The sequence below is a fragment of the Drosophila simulans genome, chromosome 2L (assembly GCF_016746395.2).
Source record: "Drosophila simulans strain w501 chromosome 2L, Prin_Dsim_3.1, whole genome shotgun sequence".
Classification (NCBI taxonomy): domain Eukaryota; kingdom Metazoa; phylum Arthropoda; class Insecta; order Diptera; family Drosophilidae; genus Drosophila; species Drosophila simulans.
The window spans coordinates 4,827,406-4,852,183 of NC_052520.2; the positions used below are offsets into that span (position 1 = coordinate 4,827,406).

General features: G+C 42.2%; 1 protein-coding gene across 7 annotated transcripts; it reads left to right on the top strand.

The window, feature by feature from the left end:
* Positions 1-71: 71 nt before the first annotated feature.
* LOC6731009 (probable G-protein coupled receptor 158) lies at positions 72-23,647 on the top strand. 7 transcript variants are annotated; one of them, XM_016179557.2, is made up of 15 exons: positions 72-228; positions 1,607-1,933; positions 12,171-13,099; positions 17,335-17,574; positions 17,635-17,693; positions 17,978-18,097; positions 18,159-18,239; positions 18,317-18,665; positions 18,726-18,794; positions 18,855-19,256; positions 19,402-19,596; positions 20,721-20,902; positions 20,961-21,072; positions 21,433-21,453; positions 21,772-23,647. In XM_016179557.2, exons 3-15 carry the CDS (start codon positions 12,329-12,331, stop codon positions 21,967-21,969), a joined length of 2,799 nt encoding a protein of 932 aa, XP_016023481.1. In that variant the 5' UTR covers positions 72-228; positions 1,607-1,933; positions 12,171-12,328; the 3' UTR covers positions 21,970-23,647. The 7 variants fall into 7 exon arrangements, with proteins under 7 accessions (XP_016023481.1, XP_016023487.1, XP_039149900.1 ...); XM_016179563.2 differs by having other exon boundaries at positions 20,775-20,902; XM_039293966.1 differs by having other exon boundaries at positions 1,644-1,933.
* The last annotated feature ends 1,131 nt before the right edge of the window (positions 23,648-24,778 follow it).

Below are 24,778 nucleotides of genomic sequence, written 5' to 3' on the forward strand. Positions count from 1 at the left end.
CGGAGAGAGCTTTTGCGGAATCAACAACTTAACGCGCGCACTCGCATCGGCGACCCAATCGCAAGGATTACGATGTGAAGGTGCTGGCCGACCGCTCGGAGAACACAATTGAGTACAGGACACAAACGCGAACGCACACGCTTCGATTGTGGGCGCTGCCACCGGAAATCCAAAGTTGAACCAGTGCCTGACCGAAAAGAATTACAAAGTAATTGCTAAAACCGATGAGTATGTGAAAAGTGTCGAAAATTGCGTGGTGGTATAGAAAATGCCCAGCATAAAATGGAAAATTCCGGTCGAAACGCGGCGTTTTTGTTTCTCCCTATTTAAGTTGCTCGAAAAGGAGCAGCTTTTCAACATGCGCCACGCATTTTTTGGGTGTTAAATGCTCGTGTATCTGTCGGTTTTTGCGCGCTTAGCTCTGCGGCGGCATTAATACACACACAAACACGGGGCCAGGACGAAATCCTGCCAGGATATATGCCAGAGTGCATGTGTGTGTGTGACTATGTGTGTGTCTGTGTGTGTGTGTGAGACGCCGCTCCGTTAGTTTTGCGCGCGTGTTGGTCTACCCGCTTTCATCGTGCAAATCGTTTAATTTATGAGCAAAATGAATATTTTTATACGCATTTCTCGTGCATTCCCCGTTTCGTATTTCTTTCGCTTTCGAATTCTCGTTAATTTGCCGTTCGTCTTTCGAGCCAAATTCGTAGTCCTGAATTAACAATCGGCGGCGCCAGGAGCAGCAGCAACAACAAGGAGTTCCAAAGTTTCACCTTTCCCCACACAAACACCCATACACCCATACAGGCACACACACACAGGGACACATTGGAGGCCACAGGATGTCTTTTTGTGTATCCCAGAGTTATTTTGAAAGCAGCGCGTGTGGCAGAAAGAAGGACTAAATAAAAAAGAAGAGTGGCAGGAGTAGGTGCATGCGAGAGGAGCGAAGGATTCTATTTAAGTCGGAAAAAGTTTTAGCGCCTTGGACTTTTCATGGCTCTTCTCTCGGCCTCCAAACTCCTTGGCTTTAATCAACTTTCCTTGCAGAGCACAGCAAATGTGTCCAAATTTCATAATTGGCAGCATAAAAAGTTGATTGCGGAACTTGGGAAAATATTTTAAAAATATTTCACGGCTTTATTGCACCGCAAAATGTTATAAACATTTTCGAAATTAATCAGATACTTAGCCAAAATAGAAACTTGGTTGGTTTTCTTTAGAAATTTCATTTTATCAAAGTACTTTATGATTATTATGCAAAACTTTTTAAATACAATAAGTATTTGCTTATTTTTCTTCTAGTTCCGTACAATCTTGATCAACTCTTGTATTTTTCTTCTGCCAATTCAAATTGTTGTTGCAAAAAGTTTTCGCAAACTCTCAGATAAATTGCAATCCTTAAACTTTTGATTGCATACTTTCAGCGGCGGCGGGGCAGTAAAAGTATCTAGATATTGATTTCATGATTTAAGCACTAGAACGTGCGGCTTAATTTATTATTAATGGCAGCATCAGGATATCAAATTATTTATGGTTATTCTTTAGAATGAATATTGTGTAACTAACATAATTGTCTTACTTTAAAATCTTTAAAACAAAGTTTTCCGGTTTCAATTTGCCAACCACTCGCCACTCAGACGAAACCCCGAAGCGAAATTCAATCTAAACCAAATCAATACTGAAAATCAACAAATGAAAATATCAAAAACGCCGTGCATAAAAACCGCGTAAAGCCAAACTGCAACCAACCAACAAAATCAACAACAATTTCTGGAATTAATTTCATTTGCCGCGCGCGTCCATAAAAATCTACATAGAAAGCGGCACAAAATAAATACACCAGTCAGCCAGCCAGCGAGGAAAGTGAATTGGTTAGCCATGGAGAAGGCGTAATGGCCATCTGCTGACCCAGGACCCATAACTTTAGGTTAGTATGTCGTCGCCGTCTTACTGACTTTGCACTCCTCGAAATGGGGGAAACCCCCTTTTTCCTTTGCCCTCGAGCTTCCTTTTCCTCGACGTTTTTCCATTTTACTTCTAGCCGCTTTTTTATCTACTTAGTACTAGTGGGTTTTTTTTTGGGGCATGCTAGACTCATTAGAATCCATATTGTATTATGTTTGTATAACAAGTAATGTATAGAAGTTACACAGGATGTATGCTCATATCAGCATTCTTAAATTCGTTTATTTACAAATGAAAGTAAATACAGGGTATCTTGCATTCGAAACGCTTAATTTCCCCCTTCCTTTGTTGAGCTGCGTTGTTCGCTCGTTTTGTTTATCCTTTGGCCCCGATCAAATAGGCATCATTTGCCTGGCGGCAACTCGGATTGGTAGGGAAAAAGGTTCGCGACCGCATCAGCCGCTCCGCCGTGGCATCCGCATCTGAATCCGCATGCTCCGCATCCTTGGCATCCCCATCCGCGTCCATGTCCTTCGCAGTGACAGCAATTTGAGCGACAGACAGTTGATGACTCTGTTGACAGGAGCGGGGCATCTTCGATGTGGAGCCGGAAGGTGGGGCCATCGCTTCCCCATAGTATATAACCCATCGTCTTGGGCGATATTAACCCTATTTTTGTCGTAAATTAATTACGACCGGCAGATGGAGGGTACGGAAATAGGCACGCACACTTTTTATGAAATTTAATATTGAGCGGTCAAAGCGAAAGGGAAAAGTTGGTAGATCCTTTAGGATGAAGATATAATCTTAATAGTTGGGGTCTATGAAAATACGCCGGGTATCCTTTATCGCGAATTTAGTATGCATCAAAGCTTGTGCTTGTTAATATTTATATGTATAATTATAATATCTGGTGAAACTGTTACATTTCTTATTATTTTATGTTTCCAAGGATTTTTCCCTATGCCGATTATTCACTCAACTGCCATAACTTGAATATATTTGGCACATACAACATATTTTAATGCGCGTAATATTTCAATGGCCAACCAAAAAGGTTGTCCATTTTATTTTATTTTGTTTGTTTTCAATTCGCCGTCACCTCCAGCAGTTGGCTCCTTGGGCAGCCACCCTTCCTCCAATCCCATGACTCCAGACCATATATCATCGGCTCCTGCGACTTCCGGTTGTCGCTTTTGGCACCCGCCATTCCCACTGTCTATTTATAGGCGCCGCTCACGCAGACACCCTCACATGGAAGCCACCGCCACTCCCCATCCTTCTATGACTCCCCCACAATGCAAGGAAAATTGAAAAGCAAGTTATGTGTATTTTCCTGCCACTCGGACCTAAGGTGGCTATGTCTGTCAGCGTGTGTGGGAATAGGAAAAGACCAGGCAGCTTTCTTCCATTGGGTTTCATGCGCAATTCCTCAACTTAACCACGCACCCACTCAAAACGATACTCCATTAGTTTTAATACTTTTTGCCCTTAAACGAGAGATACAATTGCGGTAGCAATAATAGATACTCTCAAGAAATTGAGGTAACATCAACAAACAGTGGCAACTGCAAAGATAGTGTATATTAAAGCTAACAATTCTTCAAGGGAATCAGATAAAGTAGTTAAAAGGAATAATAATATATTGGTATTTGTATTCAAACTTTATATATTCACTTCACGATAGCTAGTATTTTAACCACAGCTGTGGCTGGCATTGTGTGGAATTTATTGAATTTTTATTGGACTTCTCTGGCGAGCCACGCTGGCTGCTGTGTACCCGTTAGGCGTGGCATAATTCATTATGTTGACTCACTGACACCACGCATCCCAACCCCGACCCTCCGCTCCACCAGCAACAGCCATATCCTGGCGAATGTCCTGTCCGTGGAGCCACCCCGCTTTCGTCAGCAGGCTCCACTAATGACGTGCCGCGTGCTTTGCATGCTAATGCTTGGAACATGGAACGAGCTGCATTCCACATTGGCAGCTCAATTTGCGAGTTAAAGAGCCTACCGCAGGATTTAATGTGCCCCGCTTTCTGGCTGAGACCTCTGAGCAAGAGGTCCTTTTTAAGGACACGCTCCGTGATTAGCAGAGAAGCGAGACGACTGGCAAACGGGCCATTATTACGCTGCAAAGATCAAAACCGGATTGCCAGGGCAGCGAGCTGCCAATCTCACCTTTTCATATCAAAAGCAAAGCAATTTTGGGCAGTCAAATGTGAGCAGGGATATGAGAGGATTGTGTATATGTATCCATGATATATGTGTATATATGTACCTATGTATATATGTAAGGGAATGAACCACCCTGCAAAGTTGTCCTTGGCGCTGTATTTTTAGAAGAAGTTCCCAGAAAATACACGATTTTGTCTGCTGAAAGCAAAAAGGCGTATGAAAGCTTTCGTTTAACTTTCAATGATTTGTGTTTCAGTGAATTGAATAATAGAAGGTATTATTAAGCACATAAATAGGGTTATTTTCATTGAATCTGAACTTAGAATATATTCTAGCAAGGATAACAATCCTTTTTGGATTATATATGTACATTTATTGTATAGCTACCTACCTATATAACATGTATGTTAACAGATACATTTATTTACTATATACTTTCAAGGATCTGAATTATATTCTCCTATAACAACTAGCTCGGGTTAATCTCAATCTGTAAATGATTTCGCAGTGAACTGCTCTAATTGCGAGGCCGTGATCTTCCAGCTGGTTGCTTAACCATACCGCTGATATATCTGGCAACTTCCGGCTTGCATGCATGGACTATTTACATATCTGCTCCCCATTTCCATTCCCATAGCCGAATTCATGGAGCCTGGCAGCAAACTTTCGCCTTTGCCCAGAACTTTGGCCCGGCGAAAAGTTTGCCCAAACACTGCGACCAGACCATGTCGCCTGGACAAAAAAACCAAAGTTTCGGGGGATGAAATTGGGCAATATCACAGTTCCAGTTCCCAGTTCCCAGTTTACCAGTTTTCCTCGCATTTCTAAGCAAAACGTTTAATATTCACGCTTGAGTGCCTTTTTCTCCTTGGCCGTGGCTATGAAAATGTGTGAAACTGTTTGACGCTTATCTCTGCGTTTTGGCCAAATTTTATTGCCTGCTTCCAGGCCAAACGCTTCGTTTCTGCTCAAGTGAACCCGGTGTTCCTTAGTGTTCCGCTATTCCGCTGTTATGCAATTAGCCACCGCCCATGTTTACGCCGTTCCAGGACGGATGCGGATGCGGTTGCGGATGTGGATGTCCATTGCCGTTTGTCTTGATGATGATCAAATGGGCGTATATTAATCATACGCCACGTTATGCGCACCAGCACTTAGGTGCTAATGAAGCCACTGTTCAACTTCTCGGAGAATGTCGAGCGTTTAAATGCAGTTTCGAGTTACTTGTTAACTGTCGCTTGTTTACATACTCAAAAACCGGACTGTCCCGAGTCCAAAGTGAATCCGTGAAGGCACGGACTGCAATTCGGACGTGGTCTGCAATTGCGATTCCTGATTTTCAGTTTGGTTCGGCTTGCAGCTATCATTCAACTTTCATGCGAACATTTGTTTTGCCCATTCTGTTTTTCCAGCACTTTTTCCTTATTTTTTCTTTTCCTTTTCTCTTGGATTGTGGCTGCAAAACAGATGGAGGCAGTGGTCCACAGGCCACTCAGTTGCTGGTTCACAGTGGTTCGGTGCTCTCTTTTACTACCATTTTCAGTTTATGCTGAGCTAAAGCTATAAAAATGTAGGGAGATCAGAAATATTATTAAAATATATTATTAAAAACATAGAAGTAAGAGATCTAAAGCACTCCTAACCCATTTTCCTAGTCAGATAGATCTTTCTATATTAAGATAGATCTATTCCAAGTAAGTTCCACTAAGATAATGCTTAACTGAGACACCTTGCCAGTCATCGATGTTAGTTGCCTTGTTTACAGACACTTTTTATTGATGCCAAGCAGTTGGCCAGGACTTTTTCCGCCGCCCAAGTTCGACTGAATGTCGTAGTCAGTGTGCCGGAGACCAGAACAGTGCTCATCTAGAACTCCGACGAACCGAACGGCGGAAGTGCTCGTCGCCATTTTTAGTGCACTTCTCGAAAGTGCGCACATTTCCGTTTGGCATCAATGATTCGGACCGAAGCCATCACTCCACCCACTTTACTGCCCACATTCCGTGTCCATTCTCCTCCGTTTCTTTAGCCTCTCTCTTCTGGCCACTGCCTGTTTTTTGGCCTCTCACTTTTGCTGATTTTAATTTTGGTAAAAGTTGTCACATTTGATTTTTGGCAATTGTTCGCTTTTATGCGCTCTAGTCTCCGCCTTATTCAGCTTTTTTATGGCGCTTTTTATGTGGTGCCACGTCGCTGTTGCTTTGTTTGGACCCGCGGACAGCAGTTGGCTTTATTGTCTTGGCCACCCCGACACATTCCGGCTTTATGGCGGAGTGGCAAGGATACAGAGTGGCATGGAGTGCCTGTTGCATGGCATGGAAGTGGATTTCTCAAAAGAAAAGACGGGGAAAAAGAGATTACGAGGGCGGAGAAAAGTTTGGCAGAACTCGAAGGAATCTCTGTACGTTTGGCTAGAGAAAAAAATCTAATTAGTCTGAGAATTAATTTGGACTTGGTAGTTAGCAATGAATGTTGGGGATTTGGGGGAAAAGAAAATGTTGAGATAGGTTGCAAAAGAAAGTGCAATTAGGTTAAGCAGTGGATTGCATTTTTATGAGACTAAAATAGAGAGAATGGAGCTATACTAATATATAATATACTAAATGCATTATCGGGTATTGGGTAAATTTGCAAATAAATTAATTGAGTTCATAACGAGAATATAAATTTCAAAGCCATTGAACTGAATTTAGCTAATAAATCCGATTATAAATCATTCATGTCTGCCAAATTGTTTATCAAACTATTAAAGCCATTTAGCTTTAAGCCCCTCAAACAAAAGTAAATGCTTGGCTAACACTTAAAGTATGGACAACTTGTTTACCCATTCACCTCGGTAATCTGTGTGCATTGTCATCGATATCAGATCATCTGGCCCCCATTGTCCTGCTCGTTGGAGGTCCTTTGGGCCACATGGGCGGTCTATGTGGAAGCTGGGAGGATAATAACCACTAAGATATTTATGAACTGCTATTTCTTATGCAATTAAATGTGGCCTTTAAGTCGGCCCCTCCACATCCACATTCGCATCCGCATCCTCGTCCACATCCACATCCACCCACTTGACATTGTCATGGCTACGGCTGAGCCTCAAATGACATCCATCGGCTGAGAATGGGAATTTTCCCGTGCTTTTCCGGCAACCCCAGTCCCTCCCCCCTTTGCTACAATCCCCCCGCGCCATCACTCGTTTTCCATGTTCTGTTGCCACTTGACTGCACTTTGGATACACATATTGGATGCATGTTGTACACAGCTCCGATCCGCACGGGAAAATGGGACAGGATGAGGTGAATTGGGGCAACTGGAGCAGGGAACAGGCGGCACGAGTGGAATGAATCGAAATAAAATCAAGTGAAATTTGAACTTTTGTGTGAAGAGCGAAAATGGCAAAGGCGTTGTTTGTAAATGGCAATCGAAACGGCAATCGGAGCGACACTTTTTCACGCTCCTCCAGGCGAAATAAACAGGCGAAAAATGTGTACGCCAACTATATATGTGTCCTGTACAGTGAAGATGGGCTATGCCAAATATATACCCAATGATAATGATAAACATAACAAAAGAGTGATTTGATAATAACAACAGAGTAGTAAAACAATCCTAATCTCTTGTAATAGAATTTGTGCATGATGAATTTTACGGAGGCTTCACTGTTTGAGCCCCTTCCCCCCACCCCTCGCCACAACCTTCATGCTAAGGCCAACAACAAAGCTAATAAAAAGCTATGACCTCGAAAAGTTCAATTTTGTTGCTGTACATAAACGTTGAGTGTGCTTGACAATTTTTCACTTCAAGCAACAAATTATGCCGTAGCATAACATTAGGCGCACCCACACACACACACACACATAGTTGGTCCTTCGACATTTTTGAAGTGACCCCGCCCACCGCCCAACGCCCCTTTCCTTTTCCGCTTGTGCGTGCCAAGCCGACTCGGCAGCGACTTTATCTAAAAGCGCACTTAGTCCAAGTAGGCCAAGTAGATTACGGCCCAAGAGCCGCTTGCCTTTGGAGGCATGTATAGACGGAGATACAGATACATAGATAGATTATAAATACATCCTATATCCCGGGCCATCAGCCTGCCCACGCGCAGCCACCCAGTGAATGGTGAATGAGTGATGAATAATCGTAATTTGAAGGATGACTATAAAGCATATGGTTATATTTATTAAATTTGTGGGCTATTTATTACCGGGCAGAAGGATCTAACTTCAAACAATTCCTTTTCCTTACTTTCTAAGCAAGTTACTGACTAAAGCGAGCAATGCAATCTAACAATCTATTCAAAAATGAGTGGCAAAGGTCGTGCTTTATAATGATATAAACACTACGTGGCAGCACTTGAGTAAATTTTGCATGCAAACACGGGCTCCCAAAAAATATAAAAAAAGGGCAGCAAGTTGGCGGGGGAGGGGGGTGTTCACAACAAAGTGCGGCGCCAGACCCTGAAAAGTGATTAAAACGATTGTTGTACAACACTGTCCGCGTCCTTGTAAGGACTTTGCAGGCGGCCACCCACTCCACCCCCAATTTGCCAAAAAAAAAAAAAATTAAAAAAATAGCGCAGCCATTACAGTGCTGTCTTCTCTTTTGTAATTTTTATATTTTCACCCCAACTCTGCTATTATACAGTGTTCACTGGGTAAAGTGAATTTGCATGTCCTTAAGTTTACGTGCAATAAAAAATACATAAAAAAATACATAAAAAACTTGAACTAAGCTACTCAACATTATACTTTGGGATTCTTAATTTTGAATGATCAAAATGATCCATGCCCTGCCAGACTCCACTGTATCTGCATATATTGTATCTATATAAATGGCTGAATTTATCTAGAAAAGCCTAATTGGAAAAGTGTTTTGGGACTGGCACTCGAAGCTTTTAGCCGAAAATGTTTCGACAAAGGCGCAAGGGAAGCGATTTCAAGCGATGTTGCCTGTGATTTGCTGGCTTTTCGGGGTTTTCTGGGTTAGGTGTGTGCCCAAGTGGGGGGGTGTTGCCTGCTCCTTGGAATGCTGTGGGTGGGTGGGGTTGGGTTGGGGTGATTCTGGGAGACCGGCGAACAATTTGTCCTCGAGCCTGTCAGCGGCACTCCTTATTATTATGCTGTGGCTCTCTGCTGCTGCAATTGCTTTGCTTGTTGCTCTCTCATTGTTTAATTGTTAACCATTTTGTTTGCTAGTGTGCGTGTGTGTGAGCTGGTGTGTGTGTGTGCGGCTTTGTTGCATTGTTTGATTGTTTCACACGAACCAGCTTTGTCTCTCATTCTGTGCGTGTGTGCGAAATAACATTTGTCTAATGAAAAGCGCCCTTGTGTCTTGTCTCGCTTGCACCCGGCTCATTGTCTCGCTCGCACCACGTCTTTAGCTATTTTTAGCTCATTATGTTGCCATGGCCCAAAGGACATTGCGTCCTGGGGGACACGCCTCAAGAATTCGGGCTGCCTGCTCACTCAAACTGACAGTCGTGGTTATTTCATATTGTTATTTCATTATTCATATTCATATATTCCTGTTCTACAACATAATCTAGCAAAATGATTGAATTCAACTTACTTGGTGTGGGTATTTTGGCCATATATTTACTTGGCAACTATTTGCACTTGCTCCCAACTCAATTGAATGAAATATAAGTTTTAAATATCAATTTGCACACCAGCATTTCCATGCTTCTTTGCCAAAAGTCTGCAAACTCAATTAACTTTAAAATTTAAGCCAACTAGTGCGGCAAGTGTATACACAGTTGATAATAAATTGCAAAGCTTTTTCATGCCTTGCCACAAATTACAAAAGCCGGCTTGGACACAAAATATGGTTTTGATTGCTGTGCAAACAGGAATAAAATAATTGCCAGAAAAAGCATAAATATTCAACAGATGGAATGGCAAAATATCCATCTCTTGTTTGCCCATCAAATTTGCATGCCGAAGTTATCAAACAAAAGCGGCAACCTCAACAAATCCAATTGGCTACCAAAGTGCGGAGGTGGTAGCCAATTGGTAGCCATTTGTGCTTCGCCATTTTTGATTCGAGTTTGCAGTTAGCAGCTTGCAGCATGGCCAATTGGGTTGTAAATGCAAACGTGCAACACACCAGGTGACAGACTGTGGAACCTGAACACGACACGGCAGCAGCTACACAACCGAAATCCGGTTAATTGAAAAACCGAATGGTCCACAGAGACATTCTTCGCCGGAATACAGATACAGATACAGACGCAGATACAGATACAGTTACAGTTGCAGATACAGATACAGTTTCAGATACAAATACAGTTAGAGATACAGATACAGGCAGTGGGTTGGCTTTCTCGCATCCTTACCGCATTAGCTGCAGTTGAGCGAGTGTCAAGGTGAGGCCAGGTGAAAGCGGCCAGGCGGAAAACAGGCAGCAAAAACAGGCCAAAGTGGGAAAAGAAACTTGGCAACACACGAGCGTAGTACGCACACTGAAAGAAAAAAGGATAATCCATTTATGCATTTATCTAACCAAAGCATTTATAGTGATTTTCGGCAAATTAATCAAATGATTAATCCTAAAGCATTAAGAACTTCAGAGAGCTGAGGGATGAGAAACTCACAGGATTCAGGGAAATGCAAATTTTGGGAATCCCACCTTAAATGGACATGGGCGACTGTTTTTTTCCCCCATGGGCTGCTGGCATCTGGCCAAATCACGTAATCACAACTTGTTTATGGCGCATGTGCCAACTATTCCCGACTTTCACCTTCGCCGCCAAACTCACCCCACCCCCCACACCCCCTTGCAAATCCCTGGGCCCTGACCCTCCAAAAAAAAAAGAGACATGCCACACATACCGCCGTGCAGTTGCAGCCATGAAAATTAATTTCAATTAGCGGAAATTGTTTTTACACCTGTTTGCCTTCCAGCAAAACTGCTGCTGTTGTGTAGAAGCCGTCCAAATCGTTGGGCCAATTTGCGGCCTGTCATCGCATTGACGTGCTAATGCCGCACCATAATATACCCTAGCCATTGCTCGTGCCTCCTCCACGCCCTGTGCAAATTCATAAATCAGAATTGCAAATTGCCAAGTGCAGCAACAATGGGGAATGCAACAAAAAAAAGCAAAAAAAAAAGTGGAAAATTATGGCATACCGCTGGGCGACACTTGAGTGCAGCAAGTGCCACGCCCACTCCCACGGGAGCTCGTAACTGGGCAAGCAAATTCTTTTTAGCACTGCTTTCAGGGTTTCATGGCTCCATGGCTTTGGGATTGGGTGTGGGTTTGGTTATGGGAGTGCCGGAATGTGGCTCCAAATTGCGCACAAGTTTGTCTGAACCGAGCAATTTGAAGCGATTTAATTGCAGCTTCATCCGGCTGAGGAAGATGCAGCCACAAACTATGGTTGTTATTCAGATTTATTCTTGAAAAAAAAAAAACTATAACAAACTTTTGTGTTATTTTATGACAACTAAAATAAGCTTTAACTCTGTTTATCTGTAATTGAAAGTCACACTTTAAATTTTTATAGTTAGTACAGAGTACTTCGCAGTCTATCATGCTCCATTTGATTTTCATGCACTTTGGTTTTGCACATTTAGCGGACGTCATCAGCAATTATTTGTGCTGGATTCTCAATTAAAATGCAATTGGTGCAGCTATATAAATTTTCATTGACGTGGGCGTTGTGGATTTTGAATTTGACGTTCAGATTCTGATTTCGTTTTTGGGTGCACAGTTCCACTTGTGGGCTTTTTTAATTGATCAGCATGCATTTGTCGAAATTAATTGAAAAATATTCAACCACAAGCATTTAGAGAGTAATCAAAACGGTCTGTTCATAGCCAATTTAATTGTGTTTACTTCTTAATTGCTGGTAATTGTCAAATTTGGGAAATTAATAAATAATAACATATGAGTTATTAAGTGAGTTCAATCAATGGAAACTACTTCCAAATAATTCGATTTGCTCAGTGTTTCATAGTTTTTATTTTTGCTGCATTTTTATGCCACATGTGATAACAAAGCCACGCTATGTGGCAGCAACTTTGAGTTTATTCGCCGACTAAGCCGCAACTAAACAAAAGCCAAAACTTTTCTAATTTTTGCAGATGAGCGCGCCACTGTGCCACAATTTCGGTTTACACCTGTCGAAGCTGCCACGCCCACGAGCAACTTTTTCTACCACCAACCAGGCAACAGCGGCAACAACAACAACTGGAGGCGCCACCAGCATAGGAATAAGCAAAAGAGCAACAACATCAGTGATATGGAACTGTGCATAGCAACAAAGTCAAAAATTGTAACCGCTCAGAGTTCAATGCCGCAAAGCAGCCAATGCAGCAGCAGCAGCAACTGCCGAAACTATCAAAAGAAATGCCACCAAAATCAAACAAACACTCAAGTACAGAGCACTCAGCGAAGCAATTGCAGCAGCCACAGCGATCGAGACCACCTGACAAACCAACAAAAGCAACAGAACCAACGAACAAATAGTGCAACAGCAGCAAGTGCAGCAGCTGCAACATCATCAAATTCCACTAGCAGCAGCAGTAAAAACATCAGGGAGCCGAGCAGCAGCACACAATTAAACACCCTCTACTCGCTGCTGGTGCTTTTGATAGTTGGCCTTGCCACAGCCACCGCCTCGCCCAGTCCCAGCCCCAGCTACGCCCCCTTTGGGCGCGAGAGCAGGCGCGATGCTCTTTTGGCCTACTACAAAAGGGCGCACCTGCCGCAGAGCAGCAGCAGCAGCAGCGGTGGCGTTTCCCTGGGGCACAAGTATCACCTGCTGCACGATGCCAATGGCCTTGACTTTGACGAGCTAACGCCCACCGCCAGCAGCGTGTCCGCTCTCAGTCGGGCGGAGCGTTTTCGGTTGCGTAAGCGCAGCGCCACGCCCACAACGCCCGTCACTCCACTGGATGTTGCAACTGCAGCAGCAGCGGCAACAGATGCAGCAGCAAAGGATGCGGGCAGCGGGAAGAAGCCGGAGGAGAAGTGCGAGCCAAAAGTACTCGAAACGCTGCCAGATGAGCCGGTAGGTTTACTATTTATAGTATTATTAAATTATAATATAATGATTAAATATAAAATGTAGATAGACTGGGTTTTAATAGACTGAAATGATGATAGGCTAGATAATATCAAAATGTTTTTCATAACTTCTTTCAATAACTTATCGCTACTTGGAAAATATCCCTGCTACATTCAACATTATTTACTTGTAACTTTCAATAGTTATATATATCAAGTTAATAACTACTATCCAAAAGTAAATTGAGATTTGCGCAGCATTAAACAAAAGTTCTTCAATCGAGTGCTGGCAGTTCGAGAAGTGTGCACATTTTGTTTAACTTTGCAACTGCCTTTGCAGAGGTGGCACCTTATAATTTGTTGCATAAGACGGGTGGGTGAAAGTTGCAGCTGTGCTGTGCGCTTCTTGGTCACGATAACTACTTGGAAGCAATGCAATTCCGAGTAGCAATAAGCCAGCGTGCAACTTTTGAGGCAATCACACACAAATGCAAACGCAAGTTCAAAGGATTGCCGAAGGATACGCGGTGGGCGGAGGGCGGGGAATTCACCTTCCGGTTGCCTTCATAACTTTTGACGGACATTTGTGAGAACGAGTGCAGCCTGCATGCCGCACATCGATCCAAGGCAGAGACAATTAACGACAATTTGCGAAATTGCCAACGCGGCGCACTGGCGAATAATCAATAAAATTGCTGAGATAGCAGCCCATATAATGTGCTCCTTCACTTTTCGGTGTGCCTCGTCCTTTCTACTTTTTTCTCTCCTTCCTGCTGATACAAATCTGTGCGCAAATCTGTGTACGCCCCCTCACCCAACCACCTTGTTGATTGTCGTGGAAATATTACGCATACGACATGGCTGACGCAAGTGGATGTGGGAGTCAAGTTCTTTTCACTTTCGAGGGCTGCACAGAAACCGCGCGATTTTGGAAAGGCGGCGGCTCATATCTCATATGTGGCGCCTCCAGTCAGGACTCTAGTTTCCACACTCTGTGCAGCTGCCTCTTGTGCAAGTTAATTAAGAGATGCTAATGAAGTGAGTAGACCACACACCGTCGCAGCCCGAGGGCACTGAAAAAAAGGTTAGAGATACAGCAGATACTTTAAATGGAAAATGTCCTTTTTACATTTTCAAAAACAATTTGGAACACTTTTTATGTAAATATTAAAACATTCTTGTAAAAGTTTTCTAGTCTTTTGTAATTGAAATTAGAATTGTCTAACCAGAACATTTTTGTGCCGTGTGCGCATCACAATATTTTAATTGAATTTGCATGACAATTGCGGACGAGGACTTTAAGCAGCCGGAGGACTTGTCAGGCGAGGATTTGCTTCCACTGTTGGCTCCTTGGGGATGCTATTTTTAGTGCGCCAAGCGAATCGAGTATAAATATTCAATGAGTCGGCGGTGTAAACAGAGTCCAATACATGACGTGCACGAATCGAATCGATTGCCCTGCCAACTTTCCTCTGACGCAATCGGGACCAGGACCTTTGTGTAATTAGAAGGCGGGTAGTGAGCACAGGGGGGCTGGATGAAAATAAGGAGCATCCTTGGAGCGATTTGAATCTCTAGTGTGGTCAGATAAAATGATAAATAAATGTGCTGCGCAGCAAAGGCAGCAAAAGCAGCAGCAACACCGGCTGACAGCTGCCAACTTGGGCATTATCCTGACCAGCGCCTGTCCCCCTCGCACACACAGCGCCCTGTCTCGCTCCTGTGGCCTGCGGTCAACTGCGAGCGCCTTGTCGAATGGCTGTCAAGGATTATTGTTGCTCCTGTTGCCGCTGCGGCTGCTCTTGTTGCTGCTGTTGTTGCCTGCGGCTGCTTTTGTTTCGCTCCCAGCTGGAGTGTGTCTGCCTGTCCTTTTCCCACCGCCCTGCCCTCTCTTTCCTTTCGTCCTTTTTTTGTGTTTATTTCCTTTTTTGCTTCGTGTGCGTGTTGTTTTGCTAACAATGCTGAAGCTGCAAAGTTATTAATAATTGTTTTATACACATTCCACTTCGTGATGCTGGACACGCATTTTGTTGATCTGCGGAAATGTGTTGCCTGCTTAAAGTCCTATTTACTTCTTAAAGGGAAAATATATAAAAAATATAAAATATCAGATAATCAATATGTTTTTGAGCCCATTTAATTTAATAATTAAAATAGCCAGCAATTAGCGCAATCGATGCATTTAACTCTGTTTTCTCCGATTAAGTTGTCAACTAATTAGGTTTGTACTAAAGCTGGCCAACTGTGCTTTTATTATTTATAGGGACATAAATTTAAAAACCATTGCCACTCAACAGAAGCATTTATGTTAATCCGATAAATAAAACAGTCACACACACACACACTCATCCTTGCTTCCGTAGCAATCAGCTTATGTCATTCGCCTTGTCGTCCTGAATAATGTAATGAATGCAGGAGTACAGTGAAGACTGTCAGTAATCGACCGGGATTTGCAGAGTGTCAACAGCAGTTGAGCCAAAGGGAGAGAGAGAGAGAGAGAGTGAGACAACAAAACAAAGGAGAAAGAAATAAATACGAGAGCAGAAAGCAAAAGGAAAAGGAAAACACTGTCTGACATATTTTATTCATTAAGCGCAGAGCATAGAAAATAAAAGGAAAAACATGCAAATGACAATGAGGAAGCATACAGTTACGCCATGTAAATATTTTTATGGTCATAAGTAGGAATCCTGTACATATGTACATATGTATGTACATACATGCCATGCCGGAAAATGCAGATGGAAATGCGGGGAAAGGCGCGCACGGACATTAAAAAGCCAGTAAAACGCGCTTTACTGATTTCATTTGGCAGCCAGGATTCAGTGCTCATGTGTGTGAGTGTGTGTGTGTGGGCCAGACTCTTGGCATAGTTGCTCAAATACACACTCACACTCACACACACACGGGCACATTTGTTTCGGCCATGTTTGCATAAGTATGCATGTTTTATTGCACACACACTCGGTGTGTGTTTTGTGGCTGCTGCCGCTATTTACAAGTGTTTTACCCACACATTTATACCCTGCAAAACGAGGGGCGCGAGTGCGAGGGTATGTGTGTAATTGCGGGCATTTGGGCAAAGGATATCAAAAGGATTTGGCGGTAATGAAGACATTCTACTGCTTTCAAGAAGTGTGGTGGGATAACTTAAAGTTTAGATAACTTCTAAAGAAAAAAGAATGAATAATGGTGTAAAAGTAGAAACATTTGCTTACTAAGTTTAATATCTGAAACCACATTCTCTACCTATACTCTATACTTACCCAACTATTTATCTAGCAATGTTTATGATTATGGCTGCACACGAGTGCTAGGAGCACTACATAATGGCTTTATCTGGGAGTAGGTCTCGTGCCATTTCTCCTGCTGCCTTATACTGATTGCTTTTGCCTCGATGTGTAAATTTTGGCAGAAAAAAAAGAAGCACACACACAGGGCAGAGGAGCATCCACAAACATTTGTATATCGATGTTACTTGTTGGCAATTTATTTGGGGGCTTCGGTGGCGTATACGCAATGTGGTCGCTCATCACCGAAAGCCCAGCTAATGGGAAATATTTGTTTTAAAAGCCAAAAGGTGCCGCCAGCCCAACTACATGACTCACGCCCAGACAACGTGTCCTTTTCCCGCCACCCGCCACCCGCTCCCTGCTCCCTTCTGTGGTTACTTTTGTTTCCCAACGCCATAATGATGTCATCAAAATGGCCCTCCCGTTTCCTTCACTTTGGTGCGTAGATCTCGAGAGTTTCTTGTAACGTGTAAATTATGTACAAACATTTGGTCGGTTAAGAGCTGAACAAACTTGGATTAAAAACATTCCTGCAGTCCCACAGCCCGGCGAGGGCATTAAATCCTATTATTTCACAGTCGGAACGAAGCAAAACTTTTCGCACTCTTGCCACGAGGTGGTGCTGTGAAACGTGTCCTGTGCGCCAGGTGAATAATTAATGGTCCCAAGTCGGGGGAAGTGGCCGTGCCGCATGGTCACTTAAATCACGTGGCGACCGATGCGTATACGTAATTTTTCGGAATTTCTGAAAATATAGTATGTTATAAATAAATAGAGTTTAGCAGAGCGTAAATTTATGTTAAATTATAACATTATTGAACATTTTGTTTGTGTATTTCAATCGAATTCGATTTAAATGATATTTAATATGCCATTTTATATACATTGAAATGATTATTTATGACACTACGCAATTAATTGGGATGGGTTTTTATGAATTCAACAGTTTTACGACTACACCGACATCGCCGAGGATGCCGCACGCCAGTTTATTGAATTTTTATCGGGCAAATTCCCAAATGCCAACACACCGATTGCCATCGATGAGCCGACACGTGCGGAGGTGAGTCGCCGGGCCAATGGAATCGCCAGCTACGCCCTCAACGAGGACGACAATCTGCTGGCCTTCGCCATTGCCGCGCCCAGCATTCACACGGTGGTCGTTAAATTCAGGGATAACGTTACGGTATGCACTCGCTAATCAGCGAAAATGGGGCCACGGGCTAATCGGTTTAACTAATTGCAGATACCACCGGATCAGGTGCACAATAAGGCATATTTGGGTTCCTACTGGCGGGAGTTGGGGTAAGTTTCACAGACTGATTGTGTCCCAAAAAAGTGTGCTACATTAATTAGCAACAAATCATTTTGAGAGTATATATGGGTTTATTTTCAACGCTTTAAGCAATTAAAATCAATTATCTTATGGCTTTGAAATGCAAATACTAATTACTCTAAAAGATAAACACAATTAAATTCAATATGCATCGTAGCCTGCCTAAATTATGTGCATCGCTTAATTCGAATAGACCATAAGCCGTATAATCTTGGAAAGTTGCCCATAAATGTATTGTTTTCCCCGACTACAGTGCGGCCTGGAACAGCACGGACGGCACCCAGGAGTGGGGCGCTCCCTTTCGCGACTGCAACCTGTTGACGCGCCGCTGGCTCTGGCCATTTCGCATATCCTTCAGCGAGCACAGGATCAAGTGAGTCGCATCGATGTGCAGCTGGTTGGCCCAACTTGTAATTTATGCTAAATGCTTTCAGAGTTGTGGCGGCTGCCTTCATTGCCGCCGATGAGGATGTGTGCAACGATGGCCTGGAGGAAGTTTTCGGTCGCCGCCACGGGTGAGTTATGGCCAAACATAATACGCTAAATCGTGACATTTGTTCGGGATAATATATATAATTCGATATTCCTATAGTTGCGATCGGAATACGACCTTCTGCCTGCTCACCGAGAACAAACCCGCCGCCACCCGGGATGTGTACACCTGTCTGTGCCGGGAATCCTACTACCTGCCCAACTCCACGCTCCAGGGATTCCGTGGCGATCGGGTGGAGCTGTCCGAGGGCTACGACAACTACTCGTGCATTCCGTGTCCCGGCGGATGCACCAACTGCGATAGCAACGGCGTCTGTCTGACCTTCCAGGAGGAGGAGGTGCTCAATGTGGACGCCTGCCTGCGCCTCCTGGTGGCCATCGTCCTGGGCGCCTGCATCCTGTGCTGCATCGTCCTCGGCGTGATTGTCTTCCGGCAGCGAAAGTGCAAGGTATCTAGTTTACATATCTTAAAGTTGGAAGCCCTTTAGTAATCCTTTCATCGTTTTCAGGCCATTGCGTCTGGCATGTGGACTGTGCTGGAGACGATACTGCTGGGCATTGTTTTACTTTATGCATCTGTGAGTGCTCCTGGCGATGGTCACCTCCAATTCTGTCTGTACTTACACACTTATCCTCAGGTTGCCGTCCACTTCTTTCCCGCATCCACCGAGCGCTGCCTTCTGGAGCCCTGGCTCCGGGAGCTGGGCTTCATCACCTGCTACGGCGCCATCATCCTGAAGCTGTACCGCCACCTGGTGGACTTCCGCACCCGGAAGGCGCATCGCTGGGTGCTGCGCGACGTGGACCTGCTCAAGTATCTCGGCACCATGGTCTTCGCCGTCATCTGCTACATGGCCGCCTTTACGGCCTCGTCGCTGGATCTCCTCGAAAGTGCGCAGCTGGAGAGCCTCAGGGAGGCGGACACGAACACCTGCCATCCGCTCAAGTGGGAGCTGGTCACGCAGACCAGCGAGATGCTCATCCTGTGCTTCGGGCTGCACCTGTCCATCGCCAGTCGGAATGCCAACACCCAGTTTCGGGTAAGATGTACAGTCAAATCGATTGCTATATGAATTGGTTAAGAGATCTTTCTTGATCAATTAGGCGCAAGATGTTAACTTAGTACAAGGGAAATTAGTCCAAGTCAAATGAATTAATTGGTCATTTCCTTTCGTCCTATTGAAGGAACGACAATTTCTGGTCACCGCCCTGACGCTGGAGTTCCTGGTCTCGTCCAGCTTCTACTTTCTGCGCTTTGTCTACCTGCCGGAAATGAGTCCCAGCGCCATCTTGCTGGCCCTGTTCATCCGCTCCCAGCTGACGAATAGTTTCGCCTTGGGTCTGATATTTGTGCCAAAGTTGTGGTATCAGCACAAGCAGGTAACCGATTTGAGTTCGAAACGATATGATTTAGTTACTTTGCTTTGGTTTTTGTTTTTCGGTTTGAGTACGCTTTTGTGTTCCACACATTGAGATATAAGATGTAATTAGGAAGTGTTGTGTCCTAGTTGGGCAGCAAACGAATATAATACATATGCTTAGAGTATTCACACCCGTTCATTTTTTGCCTTTCGTCTGTCGCGGGCGTGGTCGTCATTATAGTCATCGAAATCCGTACTTGGTATTGACATTGGTTGAGGAAACGATTTTTGTTAATAACTAGCCTAAACACAAGAAGTATTGAAATGTGAAAACCCACTCGAAAGCTTGGTTGCTTTTGCTAAAAACAAAATATTGAATATTTCATTTGGTTATGGTTATATTTTGAGTTATTGTTCTGGTTTTCACCGAGAAATTAACATAATTTTAGTATTAAGCTAACATTGAATTGAAACTTTAGTCAAGCTATGAAGTTGCTGCAAGTGTGTCTCGTTTAAACAGAGAATGTTCGACTGTTTTTAGCTCTTATTATTTCTGCCTGAATGTATTGCACTTTAACTTGAACTCAATAAGCACGCCACTTAATTTGCATGTTTAGTGTTGATTTTTGCATGAATTTAACAAGAAAACACAACATCTAACTACAAACAAATGACAAAAATCGGTTTCCTATCAAAATTTCCAATATGCATACCAGAAAAATTCCAAACTAGTGTATCCAAGACTCTTCCTCACTGTAACTTTCTCTGTCTTTCTGTGCCTCAACTGAATAATCTTAAACTGAAGTTCTCTGTCTAAGTAGTCTTCTTATAGCTATCGTCCATCTTGTTTACCTTTTGAGTTTCTTTTTTAATTTGATTCGTTTCTTTTCATTCATTTCCAGCACCCCCAAAGATACAATCACGACCAATAAGCACCGACCACCCACATACATACTATATACATACATATTACATACTATACATACATAACTCTTCAGCACAGATCTATTCCATTCGGTTTTTGCTCTCTCTTACCTTTGAGTTCCGTTTCCGTTTCCATTTCCGTTTCCGTTCCGTTCTCCATTTTCCGTTTGACTTCCTGAGTGTGGTTTGCGGTGTTTGTTGCATCTTCATAGCTTGCAGGTTCGTTCGCTAGCGTATGATCTATCAATACGTTTACCTGTGGATGCTTTCAAGGGTACGTCACACGACGCCGGCCAGCGGCTGGGCGGAGGATATGCCGGGCTCTGTCTGGGCGATCCGGACATCGGGGAGCTGACCATATCCGAAATGAGTCCCGAGGACATACGCGCCGAACTCAAAAGGTACGCAGCATACCCATGTGTTCTATTATCTCTATTATATATACAATTTCGATTCCAGACTGTATACCCAACTGGAGATAATGAAGAACAAGACTCTGAGGCAGGACAATCCGCACATCAGTAAGCGACGTGGCGGACGCAAGGCGGGTCACCGTCGCTTCTCCCTGCAGGTGAGTCGGGGTCACCACAACGGCAGCGTAGTCCACCAGCCATAGTGCTCACTGTACATGACAGAATGGGGGACCGGGCTGTAGGCCTCAGATCGATATTGCTGTTACTCTTCAATCCGAAACCAAACCTTATGCTGCCCATCCCCACGCTCCCTAGATCTTTCTCTCCCCCCCCGTCTCTCTCTATCCGTCTTTGAATCTGTACTTCTCTTGATCCTCCAATGTGAACTCGCAGTACTGTTTGCCACTTATATTAATACATCTATAAATATCATTGTTCTTGTCATGACTATGTACAATATATTCGAATCCCACCACAACCAAACCAAACAAAACAATAACCACCAATGTTCAATGTAGAAAAAGGGCAGCAAGGATAAGGTAAGAATTGTCGGTCGCTTTTAGCCTAAACCTCTAAACCTAACCTGCTAAAATATCTGTGTTGTGAATGTAAACTAAAACCCGAAACAAAACGACTAAATCAAAAGAACTTCTCGCACGTTTGTCTATAAACTTAGACCCAAAGTCCCACAATGAACCCGAAACCACCAGCTTGTGTGTCTGCGTGTGTGCATGTGTCCGTCCCATAGATAGCACCACATAAGTCTTATCGAAAACAGATTGCACACGAAACTACAACGAGAAACCACATATCCACCAGTTGCTTATGTGACCCACTAAGATATCTCAAATTCGCAGGCTCTAAGTGCCAAACACCGCAGCAACAAGCATCATCAGGACATCGAGATCACCGAGGCGGAACCCTCCAGGACGCCCGAGGACTCGGTGTGCAGTGCCGAAGGACCCACGGATACCTATGCGGAAATCTCCGGCGTGTCCCACTCAATGCTCTCCCACTCGATGGTCTCCCACTCCGTGGTCTCGCACTCGAAGTAAGGAGTCCTGGCAGGATCATGGCGGATATTTGAGAATTGTATATAGGTATTGAACGGTACGATACATGTTGGTATGTGTAGATAATATGTGAGAAATAGTTATTATATAGCGCAACAACACAAACAATAAAAGAATTACTTTAATTTCGCAAAGAAAGAAAAACCAGCAGGAAAATGATAGATGCAAATGGAGATGCAACAAACACTCACCAAACACAAACAATAACAAACATTACTTTATTTTTCAATGAAACGTAAAGTGAAGGAACCTTGAAAACAGCCAAGAAGTTTTATAAAGTTTTGATAAATTTTTAGACGATTTTACTTTACGTTGATTTCTCTCAGTCTTGAGTTCGATTGATTTCGATTGATGTTATCGATCATCACTGATAGATCAAAGTTGTTCAAACGGTAGAGCGGTAAAACAGAGCCCACCTGTGTAGGTAACGATATAACTGTAAAAACAAGGCCACATACACTAAGAAAAACAAACCCATTCCTAAAACACGCGTTTTCGTTTACCTCTGAGTTCCTCGACAGTTAGTTACTAACCATTTGCTTTTCAGTCAACCTTTCACGTAACACTATCCACTTGAGCTAGACAAATGATATAGATCTTGAGATCATTTTCGATCAGCGAATAATCAGTTGTAAATTTGAGCTTATAGGCATTAACATAAAACTAGCAATTCCCCCCATTATCTATCTTGCTAATCTTACCAACTAAAGTGTATTTGTATTATATATTATATACTTGTAATTTCCACTCATTCCCATCCTAAATCTGAAAACGGGCTAGACTTTCTGTAAATACACACAATGTACGAGGACGAAAGCGCAAATTGTTACATTTTCAAAACACACAGTTCCCGAACGAGAGTGAAAATCATAGGAAAATGCTTAATAGAGGCTAAAGTGCATATTTTTTTTTAACCTAGCCCAACAAATTGCAACTCAAGTATTATTCACTACTAGCTGATTTCCTCCGAAATTTGTAGATCCCAATCCAGAACATCTTAAATTCGTTATTCTCGAAAAAAGATCGTGTTAGAATATTGAAAAAAAACACAAAGTGAAAACATTTCAAATGTACGCAATAAATTTTGGATGAGCTCGTTATAAAAAAGAGAGAAAAAAAGAAGGGGGAAAACAAGTCCATAGAAAACATATAGTACAGTTACATGGGCATTTATAAGGGTTATGAAAAGTATATCTATATACACTACAACAAATATATAGAAAGTGAAACATGGCAAATGGTTAAATTAGGTAAACTTACAGCATGCATGCAACAAATTGAGCATTTAAAACAAAATGAAGGCAAAACCCAAAATGATAATTAATTATAAAAAGAAAAAAGAAAAGTAAGACCAACTTTTGGTTGCGTTTGATCAAAAGTGTGTGTATAAAAAAATATTTATGGCATATACATAAACATATAACTAACTTATATTATATATAAATATATATACAGATATATATGAGTGTAATCAGCATTACAATAAAACAAAAACGAGAGAAAAACTAAATTAGTGGCTCAGCGCAAAGGAAACTACAAAAACTAAAACGATTGGAAAAGAAACCGAATACATTTTGAAAGTGTGATAGTGTTCATAATATTCGTTCATTGTAATTAAAATGGAAAACAAAACCTAAATAAACTGAACTAAATCATCAAACGTGTCCTTTACTTTCGGGACAGACCACCTATATAGGATATATATAAAAGAGCCTGTTCGGTTTGTATATATAATCTTTCTACATGGTTGGACTTTATTTTGTATATATATAATTCCTTTTCATATAGTTTTAATTGAAATATTGCTCGAATATTTGCTAGATTTTGTTACGTAAATTTAGATTGCACGTACATACATTTATAATCGTAATATCTATTTATATATTTAATAATAATAAATTTTACAATTTTATGTCTAATTACTCACTTGCTCATGTTCGTGTTTCTGTTTCTCTGTTTCTGTGTGTCTGTTGTCTGGCTTCGTTTTTGGATTCGTGGCTAAGATCTAATACTAATAGTTAGTCGCTATTTAGTACGTATCGCATTCAACATGACTCATTCATTGGTAATCACTTACAGCAGAGTTAATTGGTTTTTCTCAGTGTTGCGGTTAGTTAGGCGTTTTTTTTTTGCTGCACTTAGCGTTTTGCTGTTTGCTTTTGATCGTCAACTCTTCTCGGTTTATTTAAAACTTAAAGAATTACAATAGTTTAGTACTTAGAATTTATTTTGGTTTTACATGCGCTGCGCATCGTTTGTTGCTGTGCTATGTGCCATTAGGTAGACAATTTGTTTGAGTGTATTATGCATTAATATTAGATACAGGTTTATATATTTGCATACTTTATAATTATATAACACTATGTTATAAAAATGTACATGGTTTTGGTTTTGCTACAGTTTTAGTTTAAGTTTTAGTCGGTTTTAGTACGTACAACTCTTGCAAGTAATCATTTGCTGGTTTAAAAAACGCGTTTAAGTATTCGTAAAAATGATCAATCCATATTTATATATATTACAAAAACAACTTGAAGCTTTCTTTTTATCAAAAGTATCAATTGTGTAGATCGTTATGTTTAATTTGTTTAATCTTCTAGTTTGGCGCATAAAGCTGTGTTGCGTTTAGCGTAGATTTCTCATTTCGATTTGCCTTAAATACTTTTTGTCTTGCGTTAAAAAATGCAAATTTTGTAAAATTAATTTCTTAGTTATGTTTTTCTTTTTTCCTTTTTTTTATAGTTTTATACAATCTCACTGTTAAGTTTAGTTTAGTTTAACAAACAAAAGCAGC